The sequence below is a fragment of the Melospiza georgiana genome, chromosome Z (genome assembly GCF_028018845.1).
Source record: "Melospiza georgiana isolate bMelGeo1 chromosome Z, bMelGeo1.pri, whole genome shotgun sequence".
NCBI lineage: Eukaryota > Metazoa > Chordata > Aves > Passeriformes > Passerellidae > Melospiza > Melospiza georgiana.
This window is the reverse complement of record NC_080465.1, coordinates 70701218-70728134: the sequence shown is the minus strand read 5'-3', so window position 1 is coordinate 70728134 and position 26917 is coordinate 70701218. Positions and strand designations below refer to the sequence as shown.

General features: G+C 37.8%; 1 protein-coding gene across 2 annotated transcripts in view; it reads right to left on the bottom strand.

The window, feature by feature from the left end:
* Positions 1–25051, bottom strand: part of NUP155 (nucleoporin 155) — a 28821-nt gene extending 3770 nt beyond the window's left edge. Inside the window, exons 1-32 of one of the 2 annotated variants that reach the window (XM_058044172.1) lie at positions 24844–25051; positions 23695–23832; positions 23278–23374; positions 22122–22192; positions 21194–21286; positions 20260–20426; positions 19715–19820; positions 17697–17770; positions 17305–17396; positions 17080–17177; positions 16844–16996; positions 16457–16557; positions 15318–15488; positions 14155–14265; positions 13184–13278; positions 12570–12658; positions 11207–11269; positions 10187–10246; positions 9938–10088; positions 9035–9101; positions 8146–8264; positions 7817–7920; positions 6425–6558; positions 4491–4682; positions 3725–3863; positions 2861–2996; positions 2287–2440; positions 1923–2027; positions 1672–1826; positions 1112–1241; positions 742–855; positions 156–276 (exon numbers count right to left, since the gene is read on the bottom strand). In XM_058044172.1, coding sequence (XP_057900155.1) covers positions 156–276; positions 742–855; positions 1112–1241; positions 1672–1826; positions 1923–2027; positions 2287–2440; positions 2861–2996; positions 3725–3863; positions 4491–4682; positions 6425–6558; positions 7817–7920; positions 8146–8264; positions 9035–9101; positions 9938–10088; positions 10187–10246; positions 11207–11269; positions 12570–12658; positions 13184–13278; positions 14155–14265; positions 15318–15488; positions 16457–16557; positions 16844–16996; positions 17080–17177; positions 17305–17396; positions 17697–17770; positions 19715–19820; positions 20260–20426; positions 21194–21286; positions 22122–22192; positions 23278–23374; positions 23695–23832; positions 24844–24979 — 3736 coding nt within the window. In that variant the 5' untranslated portion in view covers positions 24980–25051. The remainder of the gene's footprint in view (positions 1–155; positions 277–741; positions 856–1111; positions 1242–1671; positions 1827–1922; positions 2028–2286; positions 2441–2860; positions 2997–3724; positions 3864–4490; positions 4683–6424; positions 6559–7816; positions 7921–8145; positions 8265–9034; positions 9102–9937; positions 10089–10186; positions 10247–11206; positions 11270–12569; positions 12659–13183; positions 13279–14154; positions 14266–15317; positions 15489–16456; positions 16558–16843; positions 16997–17079; positions 17178–17304; positions 17397–17696; positions 17771–19714; positions 19821–20259; positions 20427–21193; positions 21287–22121; positions 22193–23277; positions 23375–23694; positions 23833–24843) is intronic. The other variant, XM_058044173.1, reaches the window with a different exon arrangement.
* Positions 25052–26917: the final 1866 nt, after the last annotated feature.

Here is a 26917-nt window from a genome sequence, read left to right as displayed (position 1 = left end):
GATCAATGCTGTTAGCACAACAGTAAACTTGAGCCCAAAAACCAAGAGGGGAAAAAACCTCCAAACAATCAAAAACAACAGGAACAGAGAGTGAATTACTAACTGATGGTAAAGGATGAGAGAGATATCACAACTCCTACTCCATTAAGACCTACCTTTTTCAATGATTTCCTGCCAGAGAGTTTGCACCAAGATAGGATCAGAATGACCTGCACAATGTATAATTGCAAGCTTACACTCCGAGAGCTTAAAAGGGTCAGCAAATTCTCCATACAGCTGAAAGAAAAATTACCAACCTTTACTTTTCATGTAGGATCAAATTAAATCTTAAAAATCAGTTGTTTCTTATTTTGTCCGACAGACTAGTAAATATGCAACATAACTGTTATCAACCACTAAATTTTTTTGCTACGTTTAGTTTCATTTCTTAGAAACAACACTACATTTTATATGAATTTAAAATGAAAACTTAATTGTCCATTAATTTTTTCTATGAGTGAAGAAATATAAGAGATGTCATAATGAAGTTAACATATGAAAGAAAAAAAAATACTAAAGACTGCAAGTATTATCTGTACTATTACAATACAGAAAATTACAGTCCAGGGTAACAGACATTGAGACCAGGAATGATAAACTGCCTATTACTCTTCCTAGTCAATATAGAATCATTCTTTGCAAAACATTTTTTCCTCCCAAAATTTGATAAACTGGACTTTAACACAAGGAAATTTCAATCACCTTGGTTATATCCATCAGCTCAGCATCAAGCTGGGAAATTGCATCTTGTACTGAAGAATGATGGGAATACTGCCGCTGTAATGTTTCTTGTATTTGAAGCTGGATCCTTGCAACCTTGTTTAAAAGGAAAATTCAGTATTTCAAGATTCAATTAATTTAATCATAGTTTAAAAATACACCCAGAATTAGCTTATTTAAATGTAGAAATATTGCCACCTACACCATTAAGTCCATTTTCATCTGCCTAACTTTGCAGGATGAAAGCAAATAAATCCATTTATACAGAACTGGTAGTAAAACTGTTACGTGTCAATGAGACAAAGTGAAATAATGCATTTACAGTGTAACTTAGATTAGTATTTTTTCTTACTTCCATTCTCTCTTCTAGTTCATGTAGGAATTCACCATCTGCAGCTAAAGAGGATATGGCAGTGGAACTTTTGGCACTCAAAATGGCACGTGCAATGTATTCAAGACGCTGCTGAAGAGAAATTTCTGTGCTGCAAAATAAATATTCATAATAAAATGAGTACCAAATATAATTATTTGAGGGTTAGTTATATTCTAGCTAGACTCTGCAAAGTAATATGTGCCTTTTCCAGATTTTAGTAAATCATGCATGACGCAATCCAACCACATAGCCCCATCTTTGCTGCAAGCTCAGTTCTAGTGTACTTCTCAATAAGAAGTGGCCACTTAATAAGTTGTAATTACAGGAAATACATTGTTAAGTAATGTATAATACAAAAATAAACAGTATCACTGATTTCCAGTAATTGCCTAGATTTAAAGCTAACACATCCTATTTTTAGTTTTTTTTAGAAAACCTCCTTTTTAAAATGTACTTAAACAAAATATTTTGATTTTGGTTTTTTCAGTTTTTCCCTAGTTACCTCAATATATGTACAATAGAGCACATGTAATTCATACCTATGGAGGTCAGCCAACTTGGCCAAGACTCTAGCAGCATTACTAAAATTTCTGTTTTTTTCAAAGTATCTCCAGAGTAAATCCATATAGCGGACTTTGTTTTGGTCAATCTTGGTCATCCGCACCAGATAGGGCTCCAAAAAGGGGGCAGTAACCTGCAGACATCAGAAAGATAACAGTTATACTCTTGCTCTTCCCTACCTTTTAAGCATTATTACGTCTCCCAGTTCACTGTGTATAGACAAGCTCACCTGTAACAGCTTGTCTGCCAAGTCAGCTTGTATCAACCAATTGTAAAGTGCAATACTGAAGAGCTCATCTGTTGAACGCTGAGCCAGTTTTAGCATTTGTTCAAACTAAGGGAAGAAAAGGTCAGAACTGCTATTAGAAAAGTGGTTACATTACTTTAAGTCCCGAATAACTATGAGACAATACTTAGGTTCACATTATTTGCATGTCATAATTTCTATGGGTGCTCTAGATATTGAGGCCAATTCATGACAAACCTTCACTTCATTAAACTACTCCACAATTTTATTAAATTAATAAATTCTAGACCCCTTCAAATCACACTGTTCTTGGAGTGCAGTCATGATTTTTTTGCGAGTTTCTTACATGATGTCCAGCTTCTTCATTGCTTAACATGTTGGGGTCAGATGACAGCATTGGAGGACCTGGCTTTTTGGGTACACTGGGAGACTGAGGAGCAGCTTTACTTTGATTCACTAACTCTTGAAGGGTGTCAGTGATACACTTGTAGCTGTTCAATCTGTAAACAGAGCAAAAGAAAACAAAAACCTCATAATTTTCATTGCAACTGTCTATAAAATAATTTTTACAGCTTTAAATCTTAGTAACTGTCTTTGTAGACAGTTACTAAGATTTAAAGAATATTGTCAGCTTATTGTCAGCTGGATGTCACAATCTGGTTTGTTCTTATTCATCTTTCTAAGAAGTACTTCTGTAGTCTTCTGATCACAATGTTTTCTGCATCTATTACCCCCTGTTTCAGATGCCATATTAATCATAATCAAGGGGAGCATGATAGGCAAAAATATTTATACTTTGTCCCTTATCATAAAATGCTTGTTTATTATTACCCTGCACTCCTTGCCTAAAAGAGCTACTTTCCCAGTCACATGAAATAAAGCACTTCATATAATCATAATAAATTATTCTGAAAACTTGCCTTTCTTGAAAAGCTTGGAGTCCAACAACATCTTCTTCGGGTTCTCCATTTTTATAGAAATGAAGGCCAAGACCTTGGGGATCTTTCTTTTCAGCTGCTGTAAGAGAGAGCTCTACCACTCCCTCATAGAAACGCACTAGGAAAACAAAAACAAATATCACTGTTCATTATTGTATTGAATTCACAACAAAATGGTAAGTGAGATCAAACTCAAGCAAATGCTACACTACTCACTCTGGCCCATATAATTTAAAATCTACACCTGTTCCCACCCTGTGGCATTTATATGCAAATTTGAAGTTGAGTTACATAGAAGTTACAAGGAATGTCCCGCACAATATATAATACTGTATAGAGGCCCATTTCTTAGCTGTTACATAATTTAAATGTATACATAACTGATATACCACACTAATTAGGATTCAGAACCATCTTTCAAACAGCGTATTTTGTATAAAAGGTACCTATAACCCTCTGCTTACATAGAATCTAATGAAATATTTCAACCACATACATGAAACAAATGAGAACTGCAATATGAAGTAAATACATGGGACTATTTCAATATAGAAAAGGATTTCTTGGTTGGCTTGTTAAATCTAGCAAGGTTTTAAAAAAGAAAAGGCTGGCACATTTTAAGATTTATTAAGCAATTGTTTATGGTAAAAAACTACAAAACTGAGTTGAAAGTTAACAAAACAAAACAAAACAAAAAAAAACAAAACAACAACAAAAACAAAACAAAACAAAACAAAACAAAAAAAACAAAACAAAACAAAAAACAAACAAAAAAAAACCAAACAGAAAAGATGGCATGAAAGCATACCATGAAATTATTCAGCATGATCAGTGATTGGCTCTTACCCTGCCTGTACTGTGCACAAACATTAGCAAGGTCTACTTGATTGCTGATCTTCTGGTACTCTTTTAGTGACTCCCTCAGCATCTTCTCTTTTTCCATTTTGCTTTGAGCTTGTCGAGATCGTTGAAGAAGTTCATTTGCCTAAAAACAAATAAAAAATGGAAATTATTAACATGAGCACATCACGAACAGATCATGGATACTGTCAATGAACTACTATTCTAAATTTCAAAGCTGAAACAAAATAAAAGATCATCCTCTCAGAAGCACTCTCTGGTCAGTAAGTTTCCAGCAGAAAGGCTACAATAGCATTAGAAAAGCTGAAGACAACCAACTGGTTTCCTGTTCTCTCCTTACCAGTTACTTGTTTCACATTTATTTTAAAAGTTTCAAAGACCTAAGTTCTTAAACACAATTGTATGCCACAAATTCCAGTAAACTGTGGAATGGACAAAAACCAAGATACTATGCTGAGAAAGACTGGAATAAGACAACATTTTATCAACATAAAGAAGACAGAGTTAAGATCAGAGATCAGATTAGAGTTAAGAGACTATGAAAGTAACTGCAAATGCATCAAATAATTTTTGTGTAATGTTCAACATTAATCACTTAAAAGATGAAAATATGCCCACAACTTAACTTCATCTTCTTCTGCTTCTGAAACTACTTGAGCATAATAATGACTTACAAGCTGCCCAATGTATCTCATTTGTGTATGTTCTCAAGTTGTGTTTGGGTGCTGTAAAAATCTGAAAGTGCACTTACCTTTGAACACACAGCATCATCAGTGCTATAAAGAAGAGGGCAGATATCTTGCAAATGGGCAATGATTCCATCCACAGCTGCATTATCTCTGATGTAACAGTTTATAAGAGAGGCAATGAGTGCTCCAGTCAACTCTCTATCTCTAATGACCAAGTCTTTAAACGCAGTAACCTTCAGCTGTTCTTGAAGCTCCTGAAGATGAGACAGAATTTTATTGGTTTACCAAATCTTTTACTTGACCCTGTTTAGAAATGTCTGAATGTTCCAGCAGCAAAATTAACTGTTTCTAAGAATTAAAGATACAAAACTCCAATGACTGCAATGTACAGCAGAGAAATACATTATTTAAAATACAAATTTTATAGCAGAATAAAAAAAATAAAGCAAAGGCTACTACTAAAGGCCTTGCTGGATGCCGAAGAACAGTGAAAACTCCTCTTAACAGACTTCCTCTGCCATCTTCACTACGTGTCCCTCTGTTTCAGATCTCTGACAGTAAGAATGGAATTAACAGCTCCTTTTACTTCACAGGGCACTGTCAGAATGCATATCCTATGACACTGTCAAAGTTTTTAATATTCAGAACAATAAAAATGCCAGATTCAATAAAAGCAGGAGTATGGAAAGTTCGAGGTCTGAACTCATTATGCTTTTTAAGATTAAATTACACTGAAGGTCTCTAATTTTTTAAAATTAGAATATTTGCGGACATAGTTGCCAGTAGGGTCTACGTAGGGTCTATGTAGTGTCTCTAGATGATACTAACAACATGATAATACAGCTACAAAAACTCTAAATCTACTGAAGACAAAGGAGAACATTTTATTTGTTAAACAGTTAGTTAGCTCCTTGTCCAACACAAATGTAAGTTGGACAAAGCTCCCCAATGCAACACTGTGAAGAGCAACAACTTCTGTGCCTCTATAAGGCTTTAAAATGATTCTTTTTGTGAACAAAAAATACAACTTCTCAAACAATCCTATCACATTTTAGGAGAAAATGCCCACTATTCGAATGAATAGCTTTTTTCAATGATTGGCAGCAAATTTGACATCAGCAAAGGGTGCACAGCAGTAGCACCCTTTGTTCTACAAGTTTCCTTATTTACAAACTGGGAGTCTGAAAGAACTGGGATCATTTAGCCTGGAGGCTTAGAGGACAATATGTGGGAACTTAATAATATTTTTGAGAAAGTATAAGGAATGCAGAGTCAGGTTTTTCTTAGTGATAACCAATAACACTGCACAATGGTAAAAAACTGAAGCTAAGGAAATTACACCTGAATAGAAGAGAAATCTTTCTTGCTCTAGAAGTGGCTCAACACTGGAACAGGTTGCTCAGAGACACTGTGGAGTTTTCACCTTTATAGATATTAAAATCCTTACTGGAAACAGTTGTGGACCATCTGTTCTAGCTGCCCCTGCTTTCAGAGTCAATTATATTATTACTCCCATTTTTAAGGGGACAGGTGATCTCCAGCAGTTCATTCCAACTGTTCTGTGGTACATTCTGGTACCCTACTTACACAGAAGAGCAAGGACTCTATTACCCCATTGCTCTCCATCTTTCACCAAGACTAAGACAAAGAGTGAATTCTACTTGGCTGGAATATGCTGGTCTATTCTTTTCAGAACATTCTGCAGAATGTGCTTAAGGTAAAAAAACAGTAATTTATAAATGAGACTTAGTATTAGTTATCAATTAAAGTAGAACAATTTATTGTTAGTGACTCTTCCAATTGCATAAAATTGACTGATTATGTCAATACATGTCAGTCTCTTAAACATTTGTGACCACGTATAAAAAAATTTGTGTGTAGTTTAAAATTCATATGTTTCTCAATTTCAGTAACAATCCCTTGGGAATACTTATGTAGCAAAAGAAATTCAGCCGATTAGTACAAACAAATTAAAATTACTTTCTCCAGATCTTACCTTCTGAAGCTCACCTACAGCAACACTGAATTGGTGCTCACATAGCAACTTCCATAAAGCCAGTGCCTGGCAGGTTTTGCGAACAAGCTGCTGGATGCCTTGAAGTGAGTTCTTCTCAGTTAGCTGTGCCTCAGCTGGAAAACAAGAGACTGTCAGCAAGAACTGTTCCACATGTTTCAAATAAGCATTTAAGTTTTCGAAGATTTTCAGTAACCGTATCCTCAACTTTCTATCTTTTTTTCTCTTCCACTGCTGATTAATGCTGCCTAGCTCTCTTGGGAGATAATAAATGCCATGTTAACACTGCCCCAAAACAAATAACCCTCGTTAACATTTATTTCAAACTATGCAACAAAGGAATCGTACTCTCTGAAAAACAAGTATGGTTTCCTGTGCACTAGATTTACACATCAGTCTTAAATTTTTACTTTTATTTCAATAGGTATAAATGTATTTCTGCTGAACATAAAAGAAATCAAATTAAACCCATACATATTCCCTTTTTGTTTGATTATCTGTATTTACTTGTAGAGAAAACAGTTACAATTACAGCTGTGGTCAATACTATCTACACTATCTTTAAAGCAACAACTACTCCAAAAACTACAACATTTAAATCTGGTAAAATGTATTATATGAACTGAAAGGATAATGTTTTCATACTTATAACATAGGCAGAACATAATTGCAAACAATTTATGTGTTTGGGTGTCTACAGTTCACAAATGAGGTTAAAAATAATTACATTGTGTCATTCAGCAATCCGAAAGAATTAATGAACTCAGTGAAGAATAAAACTAAAAAAATAAAATTATTAAACATCTACCAAATCCTACATAGTGACTTACAGAAAATGTTTATATTTACACTATTAAAAGCCCAGGATTACACGCATGTGGACCACAAACATTCTCAATTCCATATATGCAGTAACAACATTTCCCAACTTGCCTGCAAGTGCTGGGCAAAAGCTGCACTATAAGAAGACAAGAATTCAAATGGGCTGTGTAACAGACCTCATATTTCTAAATAAAGTTTAGTTTCAATGACTGTACCTTTGGAAATCTGCACTACAGTAGATTTTTATAAAGACATCATGCTCACTCGTCTCATAAAATAACTGCTTAGTAAATCCTATCTTGTAAATATAAACGGGTTTGCAGCTACTAAGTACTGTAGTGAGGAGATTAAAAAAACTTATCCATAATGGAGAACATTAGGAAGGAAAAAAAAAACGGAGAGGTAAGTGTGCAAAACAATAGCATGATATTTAACATAAAATTTGTGTGTAAAAAAGGCCTTTTTATTCAGATGATTTAACAAGAAAAGTGAGAAAGGCAACATCCAAATGCACCATTCCTTCATACTTCCTGCTCAAAAACAATTACATACCATGATATTTTCTTTGGAGTTCTTGCTGGACTTGCTGAGAACTTCCACCATCAGGCCGCATAAAACCCAGGAGTCTCTGCTGTAGATTGGCTGGTGTGCTGAAACTGCAATTTAAAAAAAACCAAAAAAACCAAAACACTAATATGATTAGAAATGCTGAATCCCTTAAAGATTAATGTAACAAACTAATTCTTAGCATCTAAATGTTGCAGCATGAGACTATACAAACACTTCAACTCAGCAAAACACCTATGGTAGTTTTTCAAAAGCTGGACATTAAATACCACATCTAAATTTACCGAAATTAATGAATTAAAAATTAATAATACCTTGGGTTTCCAAGTGCTCCTACTGTAGCAAATTGTGAATTTCTATCCAAAAATTCTTGTAAACCTTTTAGTTCTTGTAGTACACATTCCAGCATACGCGATGGAACACTGCTTTCTATCTGCAAAAGAAAGCAAACTTCTTTACAGAAAGTTGGGCTTTCACATTTATTTTTCAAAAAAAAATTTCAGTTTTAAGCTAACATCACTGAAAATACAAATAAGAGGGTACAACAAATAAATTGTGTGCTAGTAACAGATCACAGCAACACAACATAATTATATCACATTCATTGAGGCAGCATACATGTGAAGAGGCAGGAGTCCTCTGCAGATACACAGTATTCAAGATGCTACTTTCTTTGTCCCCGATAACTAAATCAGCTATGCTTTACTACTTCCAACTCTAAGCCAGAACAAGGATTGAGCACTGGATTCTATTAACAGCCACAGCCAGAAAAGATTTTATTTTCATCATGGACAAAAAATGAAACGGCAAGATATTAGGCAAATGATGAAAATTTTTTATGTCCTTCCACAACTGCAGTGACAATCCCAAACCACTAAAGCATTTTATTTTTAGGGTTTGTCTGGAGGGAGCATGAGGAAACCCTAAGTGGGTATCAACTAAGTGACATCAATAAACATGGAGAAAACTGGCCATTGACAATTAAGAGCAGAGATTAAATTAGTTTGGTTTCTTAGAAAGTAATATTTAAAAGAAGAGCTTTAAAAGACAACTAATTATCACTTAAGGGCTCAGCACTTAAGAAAACAATGACATGGCAAATAATGGGTTTTGTACCGAACAGTTTATAACTAAGAATGGAAGTTTAAAAGGACTTAAATACTAAAAGAAACTTTTAAGAACACAGAATAATCTTTAACATACTGCAACAATTTCTCGATTGCCACTTTTGAAAACTCTCTCCACAACTATACTGCCATCCCAAATATTTCTGCAAAACAAAAAAAAAAAACAAAAGCCAAGTCATTTAACCAAGTATTTTTGTAAGTCTTCTATGTATAATTTATTGAAAAAGAAATGGTAAAACTTTTAAGCTAAAAGTGTAAAAGGATTAATTTTGGATTAAAACTAAATATTCTAAAAACTAGGCATTATATAGTAATGAATAGTGTAGATATAAATAATTAGCAAAATTCCAGATCTAAAAACATTATTTAAATTAAATTTGATGCTTTCAAATACTATAAATGAATATAATTCCCTGGAAATACAGTGTAAACAAACAAGTCTCATAACAAAAATTTCTTTCCCAGTCAGCATGAAGACACATCACCAACATATGCAGAACTCTGCTCTTGCTTGGGTTGTTTAGGGCTCAACTTCCAAGGTAAGAGAATCTTTAGTCATGCTTCATTGCTCTGACTTCTGATTCTGACTGAACATTCTTCACAGAAATTATTTAAAGATAGGACTTTGATCTTTTAAGTCCTTCTGCATTTCTGTTTCTTCCTTCAGTAGTAGTTTAAAACACACAACTCATAGGTTTGAAAAATAAACCTGGAGATTTCAGAGTTCTGTTAATGCACTTGATTGCAGGCTTAGTATCTAAGCAACTTTCCTGCCCTAGGCATTCACTGAATGTACTATTATTAAAAGAGATGCAAAACCAACATTTTATATAGACAGGTATTTCATAAATACAACACTAAAATTTACTACTTTCCAATTTAAAGGCTATTAATATTGAATGCACCACCTATATGCACATATTAGTGAAAAACTATGAAACAAATTGAGTGACAGAATCTCTTTTTACAAAGACCTCACCCTATAATCCGGGCAAAGTATATGCAGATGCCATTGTGTCTTCCAGAAAATACTATCTCAGGACCCATCATTCCGCTAATGGATGTACCAGGGTGAGACATGGAATTTCCAGCAGGAAAAATGGGAGTTGACATAGCAGGAGGTTGTATACCTAGGGTAAAAATAGGTAAATTTTACTCATTTCAATGCCAATGAAAAAGCCTTAAAAACTTTAAAATTATTAAATAAAAATAGAGAAGAAGGTGTTACCTTGCCCAGGTGTCAAAATGCTAGGATTAGAATATGGACTATCAACAGTCAAAGGGGTACCTAAGAAGGGAAAAAAAATAAAGGTAAGGTTGTGGAACACAATCCAAAACTGCCCCCTCCTAAATATATGCCGTAAAGTATCTGTGCAAAAGCAGCAAAGCTGTTAAATAAAATACTTTCAATGTTTTGTTTACAGTAAAGTATCAAATTGCACTCACTTCTTATCAACCAGCACTCCACAAGTCAAATAAATGGATACAATTCCTTCAAGAGCCGTTGAAGCAACATGTTCTTCCCAGCATTCGTGTTAATTTATTGCACACCATCTGCTGTCTGCACTGCCTACAATATTGCCCACATATTTTTTTGCTGTTCCTCACCTTCTGAATGCCGAACACTTGTAGTATTACTTTTCATTTTTATGTGGGACAGATGTACAAACACTAGAGCAACACTGCTAACTCAAAACACTAAGTCTAAGGCTGTCCACAGCCTCAAGTTCAGCCATGAATACTTCATCTCTTCCTGTAAATTAAGTCTGGACAGCTAACTTAAGACATCAAAATATCAGGAGCATGTATGGTCATCTACAAAAATGTCTACATACCATTAGCAAACAAGGTGATGTATCACAGAAAAGGTAAAAAAAACTGGCACTCTCAAAATTTGGCTTTTAACAAAGGATACAATTTTGCCTAATTTGCTACAGTTCTCTCAACTTGGCAACACACAACAGCACAAAGGATAACACAGTGCCAATACTTTCTCAGAGCACCTTGTCATGTGTGCTAAAGCAAAGCACAGAATTGCAGAAAAGCAGCATGCAAATGCATGGCTAGACTTGCAACAGTGGGAAAAAGATGGAAATGGCACCTGGCCTTTCAATGCTAACATTATTGTTATGTTAGTTTCACATGCAAAATTATGAGGTGGTTGAATGAATTTCTGTCAGCAGTGTCTGACCCACCACATGGGACATCCACAACATCAGAATCTTAATTTCACATGACAGTTCTCTACCCTTTGAGCAAACCGAGAAAGTAGTAGGAGAAGAATGGTGCCATCTTCCACCTGGACCTGTTACTGAAGCAAAATGGAAACATCTGCTTTGATACTAGGTTTGAAAGAGGCATTTATGACAGAACGACAAAAATAAGCAAACATTTAGACTTGGGAAAACATATTTAGTCCTAAAATGAGTCTCCTTGTTGACTACAGAGCTTACTGCCATTTCCCCCACAACCTAATTTCACTCTTAGTCTGCTCCTAGCACCTGTCCTTCCCATAGCTACTGTTCCCTCCGACTCAGATGTAATTTTACATTTTTATGCCTCGCCTCAGCTCTTGCCCACACTGTTACTGTTCCACACCAAAAGGGTTGGAAAGTGATGCCACTAATTCATTAGTCATTCCTCTTTAGAGTTTTAACAGTAGTTAAGAATTCTGAAAAACAGGGTCAACTGTTTTTCCTCAATTTCATCCTAGTTCACAACACTTTTCTCCAACACTTAGGAATTTGGATACTTGTCAAAATATGGTAATGAAATGGAATTTTCTTGGATTCCAGGCAAACAAGTTTATTTCCCAAGTTTGTTGTGTAAAACTGAATGACATATGTCAGATGAAGGAAGAGGATTTTATACATTAATGAGTTCTAGATAAAAACAGTAACTAATTTAATTCAGTATTTCAATCACAATTTCAAAATCATCATCATCAATTTCTTTTTTAAAAACCTTTCCAATCTGAAATTGAGTAATGCATATTAAGGGACAGCAATTGTAGAAATTTAAGTGAATCCGAAAGTACAAAAAGACCTTCACTCCAAGAAGCACCAAGTTTTGAGGGGAAAAAATTAAGCACTTTTCTCCTCTTTAGGTGGCACTGTAGACTGAAGCAGAAACCAAATGCTGAAGACAGAGCTTTTAAAGAGAGAAATCACTCCAAATGACTAGCTCATTTCTTGATCAAATTTCTTCTTCCTTCTCACAAGCAGTATCTGTACAGGCATGGCAATGATAATGTAGGAAGATACTGTTATATCTACATAGCAACCAGCTAAGCTTCATGAAGTCTGAAATACGTTATTGATAAGTTGTTCTTGAGCTGGTGAAATGACTCTGGAAGTAACAAATGTATACCCTCCTCACAGTGTTCTTTTAACAGAGTATATGCAATATGGACACATCTTTTGAGAAAACAAATCCCTCACTAAATCCAAAAATCACTAAAGAGAAATGGAAAAAGCTCTTGTCATTAACTAGCTAGTAAGTGAAAAACACAGTCTATTTCAGACAAAAAGAACACAAGTACTTGCGAGAAGACAAAACAACATGATCAAGGAAAAAAAACCTGTCCAAATTATTAAATGCTTGCTACATACCTGGAGAAACAGGAGAACCCAAAATAGGTCCAACGTTGCTGGGAGGAGGCAAAGCTGATGGAAATCTCATTTGTGCTTCTCCACCATACCTGAATTTTGCAAAACCAAAAATTCTCAACGTGAATGTCCTACACAGCTCATTCAAGTTTCACGCCTCTGAGAATTAAAGCAATTCTGGGGTTCTTTTAAAATGGGAAATAAAAATCCCAGAACAGTTTTTAAGAGAAATTTACCAATTCCTAAGTTAGACTTATGCCTTAGCATCCTTCAAAGTTTGTTTCTACAGGGAAGTGGAAAGAAGGGCACAGTTGAGATGACCCATGGTTGTCTTTCTATCATCCACAAGTAATTTCTATTAATCTCTATCCTATAGTGTTACATGAACACTTTGCTATGTCTTTCCTTGCCAACTCCAGAGTTACAATCCACATTTTGTCTCAGATTTTGTGATTGAATTTAATGAAGAACAACTATTCACAACCTACTGAAAACTGCTCACTGACTTTAACACCTGCACAAGAACTGGCAGCAGGTTAAAAAGCCTGTACACGTGTTTAGTGACCATAGTGATCCTGAGCATAACATTCAGAATGACAGACAGAATTAAAACTTACCTGAAGAATGCTCGAGTAGCCCAGGCAGATACTTCTCTATCACATGCAGCATTAGAACAGGCCAAAATAAGGCAAGTGGCACAGGCCTGATCCTCCTAGAGCATATACAATGTTAGTATGGTGTCTTATATCAAGTTGGTAAGAAATGTATAGAAGGTTATATTCCTCAAAAACTAAAATGGTAAATACTTACTGCATTATATTATTTAGAAGCCAGGGAAATCAGCTCTCCTGAATTACAGACAAGAAGCGAACCCTAGCAATTATTCCACTGTATTAGGTAAGATTTTGCTATACAGTTTTTGCAAACTCAGTGCTACTACTGGTAGGGAATAATGCCTGACATTTAAATATGACTAAGATTCATGCAATTTCTACAAACACAAAAACATAAATTACAATTGTGTTTGAAGAAAAAACATCTGTAAAAATCAGTGTTTGCATATTCTAATAAGATGTTACAATAGCAATTATCTCCTTTCCAAGCACAAGAGAATAGATTACAATGAACACTCACTGCAGATACTACACAATGCTTGTCATATTGAAATTGTAATCCACAATAACCATGCTTCTGCTTGTTTCTTGTTTATCGTAAGCTGCTAATAAAAGAGAATACCCAGATCAAGTACACACATTTCTACTGGCCTTCAGAACCTAAAAATCCCTTGAAGTGGTAGGAATTCAACTTTTTTAGAAATTCTTCCTCTCCTGCTCTCAGATGAACTTCTTTCGAAACTAAGAAGTGCACTACACTTCTACATAAAAGATATAGGAATTTCAGGGAAAGTGAATTACACATTTGCTTCTAGATATCATAAAATGAGAACTTATTTCTCTATATGATATAGCTTTATGTAGACAAAAGAAAAATTTACCAATCACTTTAATTAAACATTGACCAGAAGGCTGCAGCAACAACGAAAAGGTGACAAGTCTTTCATTTTTCGTAACACATGAAAAGCTCTTACCTGATGCAACTTGAAAAATCTCTCAATCTCCTCTCCATCTCCACCTGTATTGCTGACAAGCAGATGCCGCAGCTGATCAACAGGTCTGAGTTTATGAAACATAACACTTCCCTAAAAGTAAGGCAAAGCGAGTCAGGCTAAAGTTGTCTTTACTCTGTTTCATCACAACACAGCCATCTCCATGACATTTATCTTTGGCATTCTGAGTCTTCCTCCACTGCATCACTGGATAAAAATGTACCTGGTGTCCAAAGCCCAGTTCCCAAGCACTAGTGAATCAAGGAAAGGCAGGCAAGTACTGCAATGGTTACAAACTCTCCATAAACTGAGTTAATTTTGCTATTCTTAGCCTAACACAAAGCACAGAATTACATTCTGCATATGCAAGTATATGCAGAAAAGAAAGGCTTTGAGTAACTTGCAAATCCTGAAAACTGCTCGAAAGAAAAAATGCTTGAAGAATTCAAGGCATGAATTCAGACTTCACATTAATCACCTTCCCTGCATTCAAACTAACTACTGGAAACGGACAAATTAATGCCACTAACAAAACAGTTGCTATTAAACAAATGCAGCTTGCAGGTCTAGAGTTTGCAAGACATTAATATTTTAACAGTATTTTAAATAGCCTATTGGTCAAGATATTGAGTGCCAAAAATATTGCTAAATATAATCAGAAAAATAGGCAAGTTCACTTTCTTTCCTTTTTTTTTTTTTCTTTCTTTTCCTTGTTTTTTCCTAAAACCCGCTCAAAAAACCTTTTCTGGGACTTTTTCTATGACAAATAGGAAATTACTAATTCAAATGTCAACTGCCAACAATATTTACTTAAACTATTTTTCAGGGCAGACAGTGACTGTTTCAATTTCACATAACCAAGAGCATAACCAAGGCTAAAGGAACTTCTCAGATTTGTATCTGCAAGGATTTCTGGAGAGCAACAAAAATTATTAACACACTGTGTAAAAGAAGTTGATCTAAAACCTTTGAGTAAATTTAAAGTAGGTACAGATAATTCCAGCAATCTTCTTCCTGATTCCTTTTCATGTTCAAAATATAATCCTGAAAACTAGTCTAAAATGAATCATGTACAGGTTTAGATGAAATGTCCAATTTCATACTTAATTCTTCTAGTAACCTGCGCCAAGAAAAGTAATACTCACTTGGGCTGAAAGCAGAACAAACTTCTTAGGTGGCAGCATGTGTTGCTGCACAACAACAGGTGAATCAGTTATGGGAATAATGTCTTTATTTAGTGGTGTTACAATCTTCTGAACTTTAAATTCATCAATAGCAGAAAGAGCCCAGGAATGTCCATCGACACGGGTCGTCATCTGAGAAACAGATAGATATTATCCACAGTTTGGAAGCAGAAATAGGTTTTGCACATCCATGGTAATATTTTACTATTTACCATTCAAAATAACCAGAAAGAATTGCTGCTCAAGAACAGGCTGCAGTTTTGTTTGGGAAACCTAGCTGTTGCTGTCAGATGCCTTGGGGAAAAAGAGGTTGGCTCTTGGGATATTCATGTCTAAATTTTTGCGGGAAGGGATCTAAAACAACTACAAAGTTCCTTTGTAAGTTATTAAATAGCAGATTAATGAAAACCTAACTTTGAAGCTTTTAACTTACATAGTCCCTTCATTCACTCCAACTCTGCTATTTCTTCAGTAACACTATTTTTGAAATGTCACTCCGCTACCTCAGCAGAAGACTTTAAATGTCTTTCAGAGATGAAATATATGTTTCCCTAAACTGACACATAAGGTAACTAACCCCCTCCAAACTTCTCATACAAACACACTTACATAACAATCAGGAAAATGAAAGTCAGAAACCATCCCACCATGAAATAATGAAGACATTAATCATGTGTGGATTTTATAGAAGATATGGCATGTACGTTTAAATAAGGATCACAAAGTTTCTAGCACCTACATTTTAAATCTTTATCAAATTTTGATCAACACCATTATGGACCGAGGGCCACGTTTTTCTGTGCTTGTGCACAATATGCAGCATTGCTGAAAGTATTCTCAAATATATTAATTAGAAATCAAGTCTTAGAAGTTAAGGCAATTGCTTTTGACATAAGTTTGCATCAAGCTAGAAAAGTATGCTGGAACTACGAATCCCTACTAAAAGAGGCTCATTCAGCTTTGTAGAGTTTCCAAATTTCTCATGAAATTTTCTGTCACCTACTTATTTCTTGCAGACAGTATGATTCAGGCATCTGTTATTAGGAAAGAAAACATAATACCTAGATCTCATCAAAATCATAAAGAAGTCTGCTTTATACCTGGGTTTCCATCATTGGCTTTTGAAAAGGGAAAGAATCATGATTGACACACCACAGGATGTCATTATCTTCATTTTCTGAAGCTGCCATCAGCAGGACCCCTATCAAGAACAGCAACAGTAAGTCCATGTCAAACCAGTCATCATGCATTAAATGCAAGCTCATTAAGTCATTCCTAAGTTAGCAAAACTCAATCTTTAAGTCATTATCATACAATCTGAACAACAACTAATATCTCCTGGATTGGTATGTCATATGGTACCTCAAAAGGTCACTTTTAACATCATTTACCATCTAAAGGGTAAAATAGATGTTTATAGGGATCAAAGTAATAGTAACTGTCACACACAAAAAATAATCTTATTTGAGCCATGTTCCACTGCCTACCTTTGCTATAAAGAGCTCTGTGAACCTTTGCAGGCTTCTCTACGTTTGAAGAAGCTGAAAATCCAGGTGGCAAACGGACATGGACCAAGGTTAACATGGAAGGACGAGCTGTTGGATGCTTAAATTGTGATGTACTAAAATATAGTCGGACACCTGAAAAAAAGACAAGAAAGGTCACAAACTGTGCAGATACCATATATCAGTTTGAGTGGAGTGGAATTAGCATTGCTTTTTACCTGCATGTGTGATTGCTAGTAGTTGACAGTCTATGGATTCAGAATTTTCAATCACTGCTATTTGAATAATTGGCTTAAATACAGAACGATCAATTGTTCTGAAAAATAAAACAAAAAAACCCAATACACTTTCAATCCAAAGAAACATGCAAATTCTTCAAAATTGTATTGTGAAACTATGGGTCTTAAAGGAAGCCTCTTACATTTTAACTGTCATGAACATACCTGGCAATGCTCCCTGCAGCAGAAACAATAGCATTTTGTGAAAGAGAAGTAACTCTGGTCATTCCTTGACCATCTTGCCCCAAATCATAAACCTGCAATTCAGTAACACAGCTTAGTGATTTACGAATTAATTAATAAATTCAGCGTCACTAAACAAGAAGTAACTCAAGCTGTATTTTTATTTTGTACTTATGCTTATATATAATTGAGGCTATTCTTTCCTCAGAAAAGTTTTTCAAATCTTCAGCATGCACATTGCTACAAAAATATAAAAACAAGTAAGGGCCTGACAGCTACAGAGAATTCTCAGGTATTGAGGTAAACTTACAGAGGTACCTGTACATTATTACACACATTAATAAAAGACCAAAGAGTCATAAGAAGTCACATACTTGCAGGACTCCTTTTTCTGAGCGGGTGTACAAGATATTTCGAGAGTTGTCGATGGCAATTTGAACTACAGGATCTGGAGGAAGAGGGAAAAAAGGGAGAACCAGCAAATCAACACTGGACTCGGGAAAGCAAATTTAGGACAGAATGTCTATAAAATAATGAATTGTATGTTCACAAAAACTGCACTTTCATACAGGACTGCTGCTGTAAGTGATTCAAAACAGCAATCAACTAACACTGCTGCTAGTAAACAAACAACAAAAAAAAAATCCCAGAGAAAAAACCCTGTAATTTCAAAATCATTTTTCACTAAACAGTGAAAGAAGGTAAGACTAGTCACTTACACATTTTCCACATTCATGGTAATACCACTAAGCATCTATTAATTCTGTGATATATATCACTCACTTTAGATAGAAATGTCAAAGAAATGTCAATTTTTACAGGCTTTGCTATGTACATCCTGAACTAAACACACACTCTATCTTGATTTTACAGAATCACTAGGTTGGAAGAGACCTTCAAGATCATGAAGTCCAACCCATGCCCTAACACCTCAACTAAACCATGGCACTGAGTGCTACATCCACTCTTTTCTTAAACACATCCAGGGATGCTGACTCCACCATCTTCCCGGGCAGACCATTCCAGTACTTTATCACTCTTTCCATAAAAAACTTTTTCCTAATATCCAACCTACATTTCCCTTGGTGCAGCACAAGACTGAGTCCTCTGATTCTGTCAGTGCTGCCTGGAGAAATAGACCAAACCCCCACCTGACCACAGCCACTTTTCAGGGAGTGGTAGATGGTGATAAGGTCACCTCTGAGTCTCCTCTTGTCCAGGCTGAACTCCCCCAGCTCCCTCAGTGGTTCCTCACAGGGTTTGTGTTCCCAGCCCCTCAAGAGTCTCAACGTCCTTCCCAAACTGAGGGCCCAGAATTGGACACAGCACTCAGGGTGTGCCCTCACCAGTGCCAAGTACAGGAGGAGAGTGACCTCCCTGCTCCTGCTGGCCACACTGTTCCTGACACAGGCCAGGAGCCATCGGCCTTCCTGGCCACCAGGGCACACTGCTGGCTCATGTCCAGGCCGCTGTTAACCAGCACCTGCAGTCCCTTTCCTCCTGGCACTGTCCAGCCACACCATCCCCAGCCTATAGCATTGCAGGGGGTTATTGTGGCTACAATGCAGGACCCAGCACTTGGACTTACTAAACTTCATCCTATTGGACTCTGCCCATCCATCCAACCATTTCAGGTATCTCTGCAGAGTCCTACTATTTTTCAACAGATCAACACACGCTCCCAGCTTAGAGTCATCTGAAAATTTAATGATGAAAGGCTCAATACTCTCATCTATGTCATCAATAAAAATACTGAACAGGACTGGCCCTGGCACAGACCCCTGAGGGACACCACTGGTGGCTGGCCACCAGCTGGATGCAGCACCATTCACCACCACTCTCTGGGCCTTGCCATCCAGACAGTTTGAACTCAGCAAAGAGTGCTCCTGCCCAAGCTGTGGGCTCCCAGCTTTTCCAGGAGTATGCTGTGGGAAACAGTATCAAAGGCCTTGCTGAAGTCCAGGTACACAACATCCACTGCCTTTCCTGCATCTACCAGGTGGGTCGTAAAAGGAGACCAGGTTGCTCAAACACAACCTACCCCTCCTAAACCCATGCTGGCTGGTCTGATGCCCTGGCCATCCCATAAGTGCGGCATGATCACACTCAATATAAACTGCTCCATCACCTTACCAGCTACTGAGGTCAGGCCAATTGGTCTATAATTACCAGGTTCCTCCTTCCCACCCTTTTTGTGAATAGGCATCACATTGGCCAGCTTCCAGTCATCTAGAACCTTTGTGGAATTCTTCTATAATAATGAACCACTACAATTACTGACAATAACCAAGTCCTCTGAGTAAGCAAAATATTCAGACTGACTTCTTGGTAGCATTATTTAAAAGGTTACATTAAATTATCGGCTAAAAAGAACTTCAATATCAATACTTACCATCCTCTGAGAATGTGAACTGTAGCAATGAAGGAATAAGAAAAGACAGCGCACTCTTTGAATGATTAATTTTTCTACAGCGCTGGCTAAACCAGCCTGCTTCAGCCTACAATGTAAAACAAACACAGTATTGAAAGAAGAGCAAAACAAAAACCAAATTAGGAGCAATATTAAAAATCATTCAAAGGACGAATATGAAAACAAGTAAAGATCTAACTGCAAACAAACTTCTATTTAATTGAACAAGTTTGTGTTATTCAATGGAAAGAAAACAGTCATCATTAAAACGAAAATTTTGCATAAAACATGTGCACAGATAATGCAATTTGAATTTTTAAACTTGACCAAAACTGCATGCTATTCCCCTCATAAACACTACTTCTTCAAAGAAAATGCATCTGCTCCAAGCTGTTGTGCAACCAAGACAAGCAACACAATTACAGAAGAAAAGAGCCCACAAATTTGACATGTTTTAGAACTATTATTGCTGAGATCCCACAATAGTGAAACAATGAAAAAAGCCTGTATGTAAAAACAACAGTTACCTGGTATGCTACTTCATATAAGCAGCCATCTTTTCCTGCCAGGAAGATCCTGCCATTATCAGTGGATGTGATTGCCAGGATGTAGGTGTTGTCAGTAGGGAGCGAATACAGAGGATCTGGTAGCAGCTGCATTCCTCCAGACATGCTGTCATTGAGTGATCCAGTACCTTCAGTAAACAAAAAAGAACATAAATCCTCTTTGGTTTTTAAGCTGTTCTAATAAATACTACAGGTCTGTGATAAGAAACATTTCAGAAATCAGAAAAAATTACAGAAAATTTCATAGTTACGAAAATACTCTTTAACAGCTTTTGTCCAATGTGAACTGCAGAGTAATAAATCCATTCTATGCAGGTTTCCACATAAGGAAAAACAATGTATCTCATTTCTATAGGCTGTTCTCTCCTCTGAATCACACCAAGTCCAAAACACAGGTTTCTACTTGTTTTCTGTTTCACACTGACACATTATTTAAAAAAAAACGTAGTATGGTTCTCTCGCTTTCACCAAACAATTCTTTCTCTCAGTATATATAGCATAAAAACATGCCATCAGGTTCTCAATTTTTGTGGTTGGAATACAAATGCCAACAAAGTTACCGAATTCTATTCACAGTTTCAAGATTCATACACCTATCTTCTCTCCCTCTCCAACATGCTGTTTAATTAACAGGAGCACCTGTTTGAAAAGCTTTTATTACATTAAATAGGTGAGTAACAAAACTCAATGCTTCTCATGGAGTCCATGATCCAGCAAGTGCACACACCATAAAAATTATCTTCCCTGCTTGTAACATGATTTAAAGGTTTAAAAACGAGCAAGGCACTTGGCACATGGGGTTTTCTAATGTTTTTGAATGACCACTAATAAAACTGCCATGTGTAAATATACGTGGAAATTAACACACTGGGAACAGGGGAGAAGAGAGTATTACCTGATTGTATATTGGAACAATGAAGCCCTAAAATCACAATATCCACAGGAGTAGCCAGAACAAGTAAGTGTCGTACATGAGGCTGGAAGATACCTAAATAAAAAAGGAAAATTTTAGTTTGCACCCTGCTTCTCTGATCACAATGATGTAAGCAAATAAATCCATTGGAAAGCCATATCAACTCATTAGACTGAACAGTCACATGTTAAGCCTAATGATCTGTGGAATTCTGGAATTAGAAAGGAGTATCAGCCAGCAGCTCAACTTCCACTTCATGAAATAAAGGACCTTTACAACAACATTTCTCTTGCCAACATGTTTCTTTTAAACCCAACTCATTTGCCAATTCAACTTTGACCTTAATGTTATCTTAGCAACAGATAATGAAACTGGGAAGGCTAGAAACCAGAATCTCATGGAAATTATCACTTGAATATGTAAATTTATAAACAGAAGAAATGTTAAAGCATGATGTGGCAAAAAAATGCAAGCTTATCAGGGAAAATAATTGTTAAACTATACATTATTTGGGCTCATAATTAATTTTTAATGTTTCTAAAATCAGAACAAACCCATATAGTCTGTGTGTACATATATATATATATACACATACATACAAACCACGGATTTACACATAACATAGAATCATGAAGGCTGGGAAAGACCTCCAGAACCACTGAATCCAACCTTGAGACTGTATACTACCATGTCAACTAAACCATAAGCACCAAGTGCCACATCCATGCATTAAATACATATGCATGTTAATATCTATTCATGTATAAAACCCAAAACCATATTCTGGCTTTTATATTACCGTACACTGCATTATTTATATAAAATACAAATGCATATATACATAAAGACTGAAAAAATACACAGAAGGTTCAGTACTGTCCAATTCTAATATCTTCATAGTACTCCTTACCTGCTTTTGGCTTCACAAGGCCCACTGCAAGAATAGTTTCACTGAGGCCATCAAAATAAGCCAGATCTCCTCTGTCAATAAATACACAAAAAATTGCATGAGATTCGTCATTTAACATCACATAATAACAAAGTAATAAAAACAATGCATTTTAAAAATTATTAATGCTTTTGCAACACTTTGAAGCCATCTACATCTTTCACTTCCAGTGAAAGTAGGTCATTTGACATCCTTGAAGCTCCTACAGTTGATTTTCAAAGCAAATCCAACTGCAGCATTTTGTATTTTCGGGTCTAGTTAATTCATACAGTCTACTCTGAATTACACAATGAAGGATCTGCAATACTGATTAACATCAAGAGAAGGAAATCTCATGGGATTCTTTTCCCCCATGAAAATTATCTGATGCAAAAATTCCCAACTTCTTCCCCACTATCTACCACTAACACCGTGCAGTGCTCTTTTCTTTGGGGAATGTATTTCATACGCTCTGACACAATGTAAATTTACAGAGTAGCTATTCTGAACTTTGCTTTTTTTTTTTTTTTTTTAGGAAATGCAACAATACGTACAAAGCAATCCTTACTACACAAATGCTTACTAAGTGGGCAAATAAAGACGCAAACATGCAAACTATAAACTGACCAATGCCATTTCAAAATGTACTGAGCTATTTTCAGTTTTATGCATCATACAATAAGCAAGGATGGAGAGTTTGAATTACAATACTTCAAAATACTAATGCCCTATTACTTACCATTGTGGCAATGACTTGTCACTGCACATGCATCTCAGCACTTACTAAACCTACTCATAAAAGTTAGGCAATTAGAGGGATTTTTATCTCCCTTTTCAGGACAAGCAAAGCCCTTGCATAAAAAGAGTAGTAACTTTAGGATATTAGTTATGTCTGACCCAAAGGAAATACATTTTCCTTTCTCTCACCTGTGGATGGTTTGGGCAGCAATATTACTAACTCTTACAGATCATTATACGCTTACTATTCAAAAGTTTCAGTAAAGCCTAAAAGGAATTAAGATCAGTTAAACTGAACAGCACATCTCCATGCTTCCAGTAAACAATCTCCCATTGCTCCAGTTGCTTACTTCTGATATAATACCAACAGAACAACATCAGGAATGCATTCTCTACATACCCATCCTCATAGTTCCACATAAAGATGTCACTGTCAATGGTCAGCCAAGCTCTGCTTATCTCTGGAAATACTCCCATCATACAATTGCACTGCATATCTGAAGCACTGCTGATGTAAGGATTAAATGCATTTTGGGTAGCAACAGCAAAATCCTCTTCAAAGCCTTTTAAAAAAATCATTAAAACATAGTACTACACAAACTGCATACTTCTATTCTTCATTTAGAAACCAATTCCACCAACAACTCTATGCAAATGCACCTTGTTAACACTTAAGAGTATTATTAAGACAACCTGAACAACATTGAAAGTTTTTGCTGGGAGTCTGACAAAAAGATTGGGGAAGAAAAATATAGAGGAAAGCTGTTTCTAATATTACTTCTTACACACTCTATGACATTTGTTTACATAAGGATACGTCCAAACTGCTCCACTAGCTCTGGTGGAAGTGGGACTCGGCGGACTGAGCTGATTTCTGGAAGATTGGGTATTGACAGCAAACCTGGTCCTTGTAAGGGATAATCCATATCTGACATGCCAGATACAGTAGGGCTACCTACAAGAAAGAACAAAACAAAAACAAAAACAAAATAAAATGCCTTGATGCTGCAAAGACTTTAAACACGTAAGTATCACTACTCACAAGATACACGTGGACAGAGGTTTCTGTAGGAGCAAAACCACAAACAATAAATCTAAGTCTCAAATGAGATAAGAGCAAACAGATTTGCCAACAAACTCTTACAATAACTCACCTGCCTACTCTTTAGCCCCTTTTTCCTGTGATACCCTGCAGGTCTTTATTCATTGTATGGCCAGACATTCACATGAACAGGCCAGAAGCACCTTCCTTCACCTAGAACGGCTGCCTGTACTCGCAGGACCGACTTAAAACACCTATATATATTCACTGTTTTATGTGCTGTGTATTCACGACGCTGCCAGAGCAGCTACACTGTGGCCATGCCATCCCTGCACACCAGAACGCAGATGCTCTTTGCTGACATCCAGCCACCTCTGCATATATACGACTAGAATGCCTCTGCGGAGCCCACTCTGCCAGCCAGTCAGCACTATGAAGAAGGAAATGCTGCCTCCACGTGTTAAGCAGAACAAAACGAATTTTTGGTGGGAGGGACTACATATACCGTATGCGTAACACAAAGCTGCAGACAAAAAAGAAAGTCAAGTTGAAGAGAGCTTTCCAGGCTGCGTGCAACTTAGGCATGGTGGTGGGCACAGGGCTATCATAAGATCATTCTGCACGGGACCTCCCAACAGGAAGAATGGAAAATTAGAGCCGTTTCCGTCACCTTTCCGACGGACAGAAGGCACCTGAAACCCAGCCCTCCTGCCCTCCTCACATCCACAACTCTCCCCCACGCACTGAAGCGGACACCGCACGGCCCCACCCCACCCCGCGACCAAGACGCCTCCTCACACCCGGCCCCAGTCCCCGAGCAAGGCCCATAGACCGCCCGCGTGTCCAGCCGGGCCGTGCCGGCCGAGGCCGCCCCGCGGCGGGGCCCGAGGCCACAGGGACCCGGGGCGGGCGCTCCCCACTCACCTGGCGCCGGCACCGCCAGCAGCTCCGACAAGTCCGGGTAGCAGCGGTCGTCCTGGATCTGCCGGTCGATGATGCGGCCGGCGATCTCCAGCGCCTCCTGCGCAGCAGGCGCGGCGGGGCTCGTGGCGGCTGGCATCGCGACGGAGGCGACAGCGGCGACACAAGGACGGCCGCGACACGGCGATGGCGGGGCCGCGCTCTCGCGCCGCTCCACCGCCCGCCCAATCCCAGCAGGCCCTGCGCGCCAGGCCACTTCCGGCGGCGGGAAACCGGGAGCGGAAGGGAAGGGAAGGGAAGGGAAGGGAAGGGAAGGGAAGGGAAGGGAAGGGAAGGGAAGGGAAGGGAAGGGAAGGGAAGGGAAGGGAAGGGAAGGGAAGGGAAGGGAAGGGAAGGGAAGGGAAGGGAAGGGAAGGGAAGGGAAGGGAAGGGAAGGGAAGGGAAGGGAAGGGAAGGGAAGGGAAGGACACGACAGGACAGGCGGGCAGCGCCTCCCGGGAGAGAAGGTGGTCGCTGCCAGAGAGGATCAGTAGAAGAACCGACCAAGAGGGGACCTCATCAATGTGCTTAAATGTCTAAAGAGGGGGGAAGGAGTGCCAAGAGGACGAACCCGGCTCTGCTCGGTGGTGTTGAGCAAGAGGGGAAGAAACTATGGGCACAAACTGATGCACAGGAAGTTCCACCTGAGCCCGAGGAAGAACTTTATTGTGCCCGAGCACTGGAACAGATAGCCCAGGAAGGCTGTGGCGTCCCCCTCACTGGCGATACCCCATTTGTTTGGACACAATCCTGTGCCATATGCTCTAGGATGGCCATGCTACAGCAGGGAGGCTGGACCAGATGACCCACAGTGGTCTCTCCAGCCTGACCCATCACAGCTGTGATATGCTGACAGGCTGGCTGGGGCTGCTGCATCACCGGCCTCCTCAGGGCCACCTGAGGGACAGGTGTGGTCTGCTCTGCAGCCCATCGAAGGCACAGGGTGGCCCCAAGAAGAGCAGTGGGAGGCAGCTCCTGTCCTCTAAGGGGGCTCTGGGCAGTTCCCTGCCTGCTCTGCAGGCACAATAGCTCTGGTTGGGCCCCGGTGACAGCCCAGACAGAGACAGGGTCTAGCATCACACATATATCACATATATGCTGGATCAGTCAAAGGTTGGACCCGTTGATCTCAAAGATCTTATCCAACATAAATAATTCAGTGGTTATTTGCCGTCAGCATAGTGGGGCGCTGTGGAATGACAGTATAGCTCAGACATGCAGATTTGGAAGGAAAATCCAAGAGAGACAAGCAGCTCCTGGAGACGGTTCAGCAAAGTAGTAGTAGTAGCAGTAGTATACTACTACTACTATTATATTAATTATTCTCATATAAGAAAATAAAAAATGTATATAATTTAGATATGTATGATATATATGTAATAATTATATATACTAATAGAATATAAGATTTCTTATTTATAAATATTACAAATAAATATTTTATTTATAAAATACTTATAATCTAGTTATTATTTATGAATACAAATGTTTATATAATTTATTTATTGTTTATATTCATTAAAATATTGATAAATAATAGAATGAAATAATGATAATATTATAATATTAGGGATCTGGAACATCTCAATACAAGGAAAGGCTCTGAGAACGGGGCCTGTCTCAGTGTGGAGCAGACTGAGGGGATTTTATTCATGTATATAAATATCTCAAAGGCAGGTGCCAAGAGGACAGTGGCAGATTCTTTTCAGTGGTGCCCAGTGACAGGATCAGGTGCAATGGCCATAAACTAAAACACAAGAAGTTCTAGCTTGACATGAGGATGAACTTTTTTGCATTGACGGTGGCAGACCATGGGAACAGAATGCCAGGGAGGTTGTGGAGTCTCCCTGCCTGGAGACATTTGAACCCCACCTGAATATGTAACCTGCTTCAGGTGACCCTGCCTTGGCAAGAGTCTTGGACTAGATGACTTCAAGAGGTCCCTGCCAGCCCTAACAATCCTGTGATTCTGTGATTTTGTGTGCATTCATACAAGTCAAAACCATCAGGCTCCTCCAGATTGCAGCGCCTCAATATC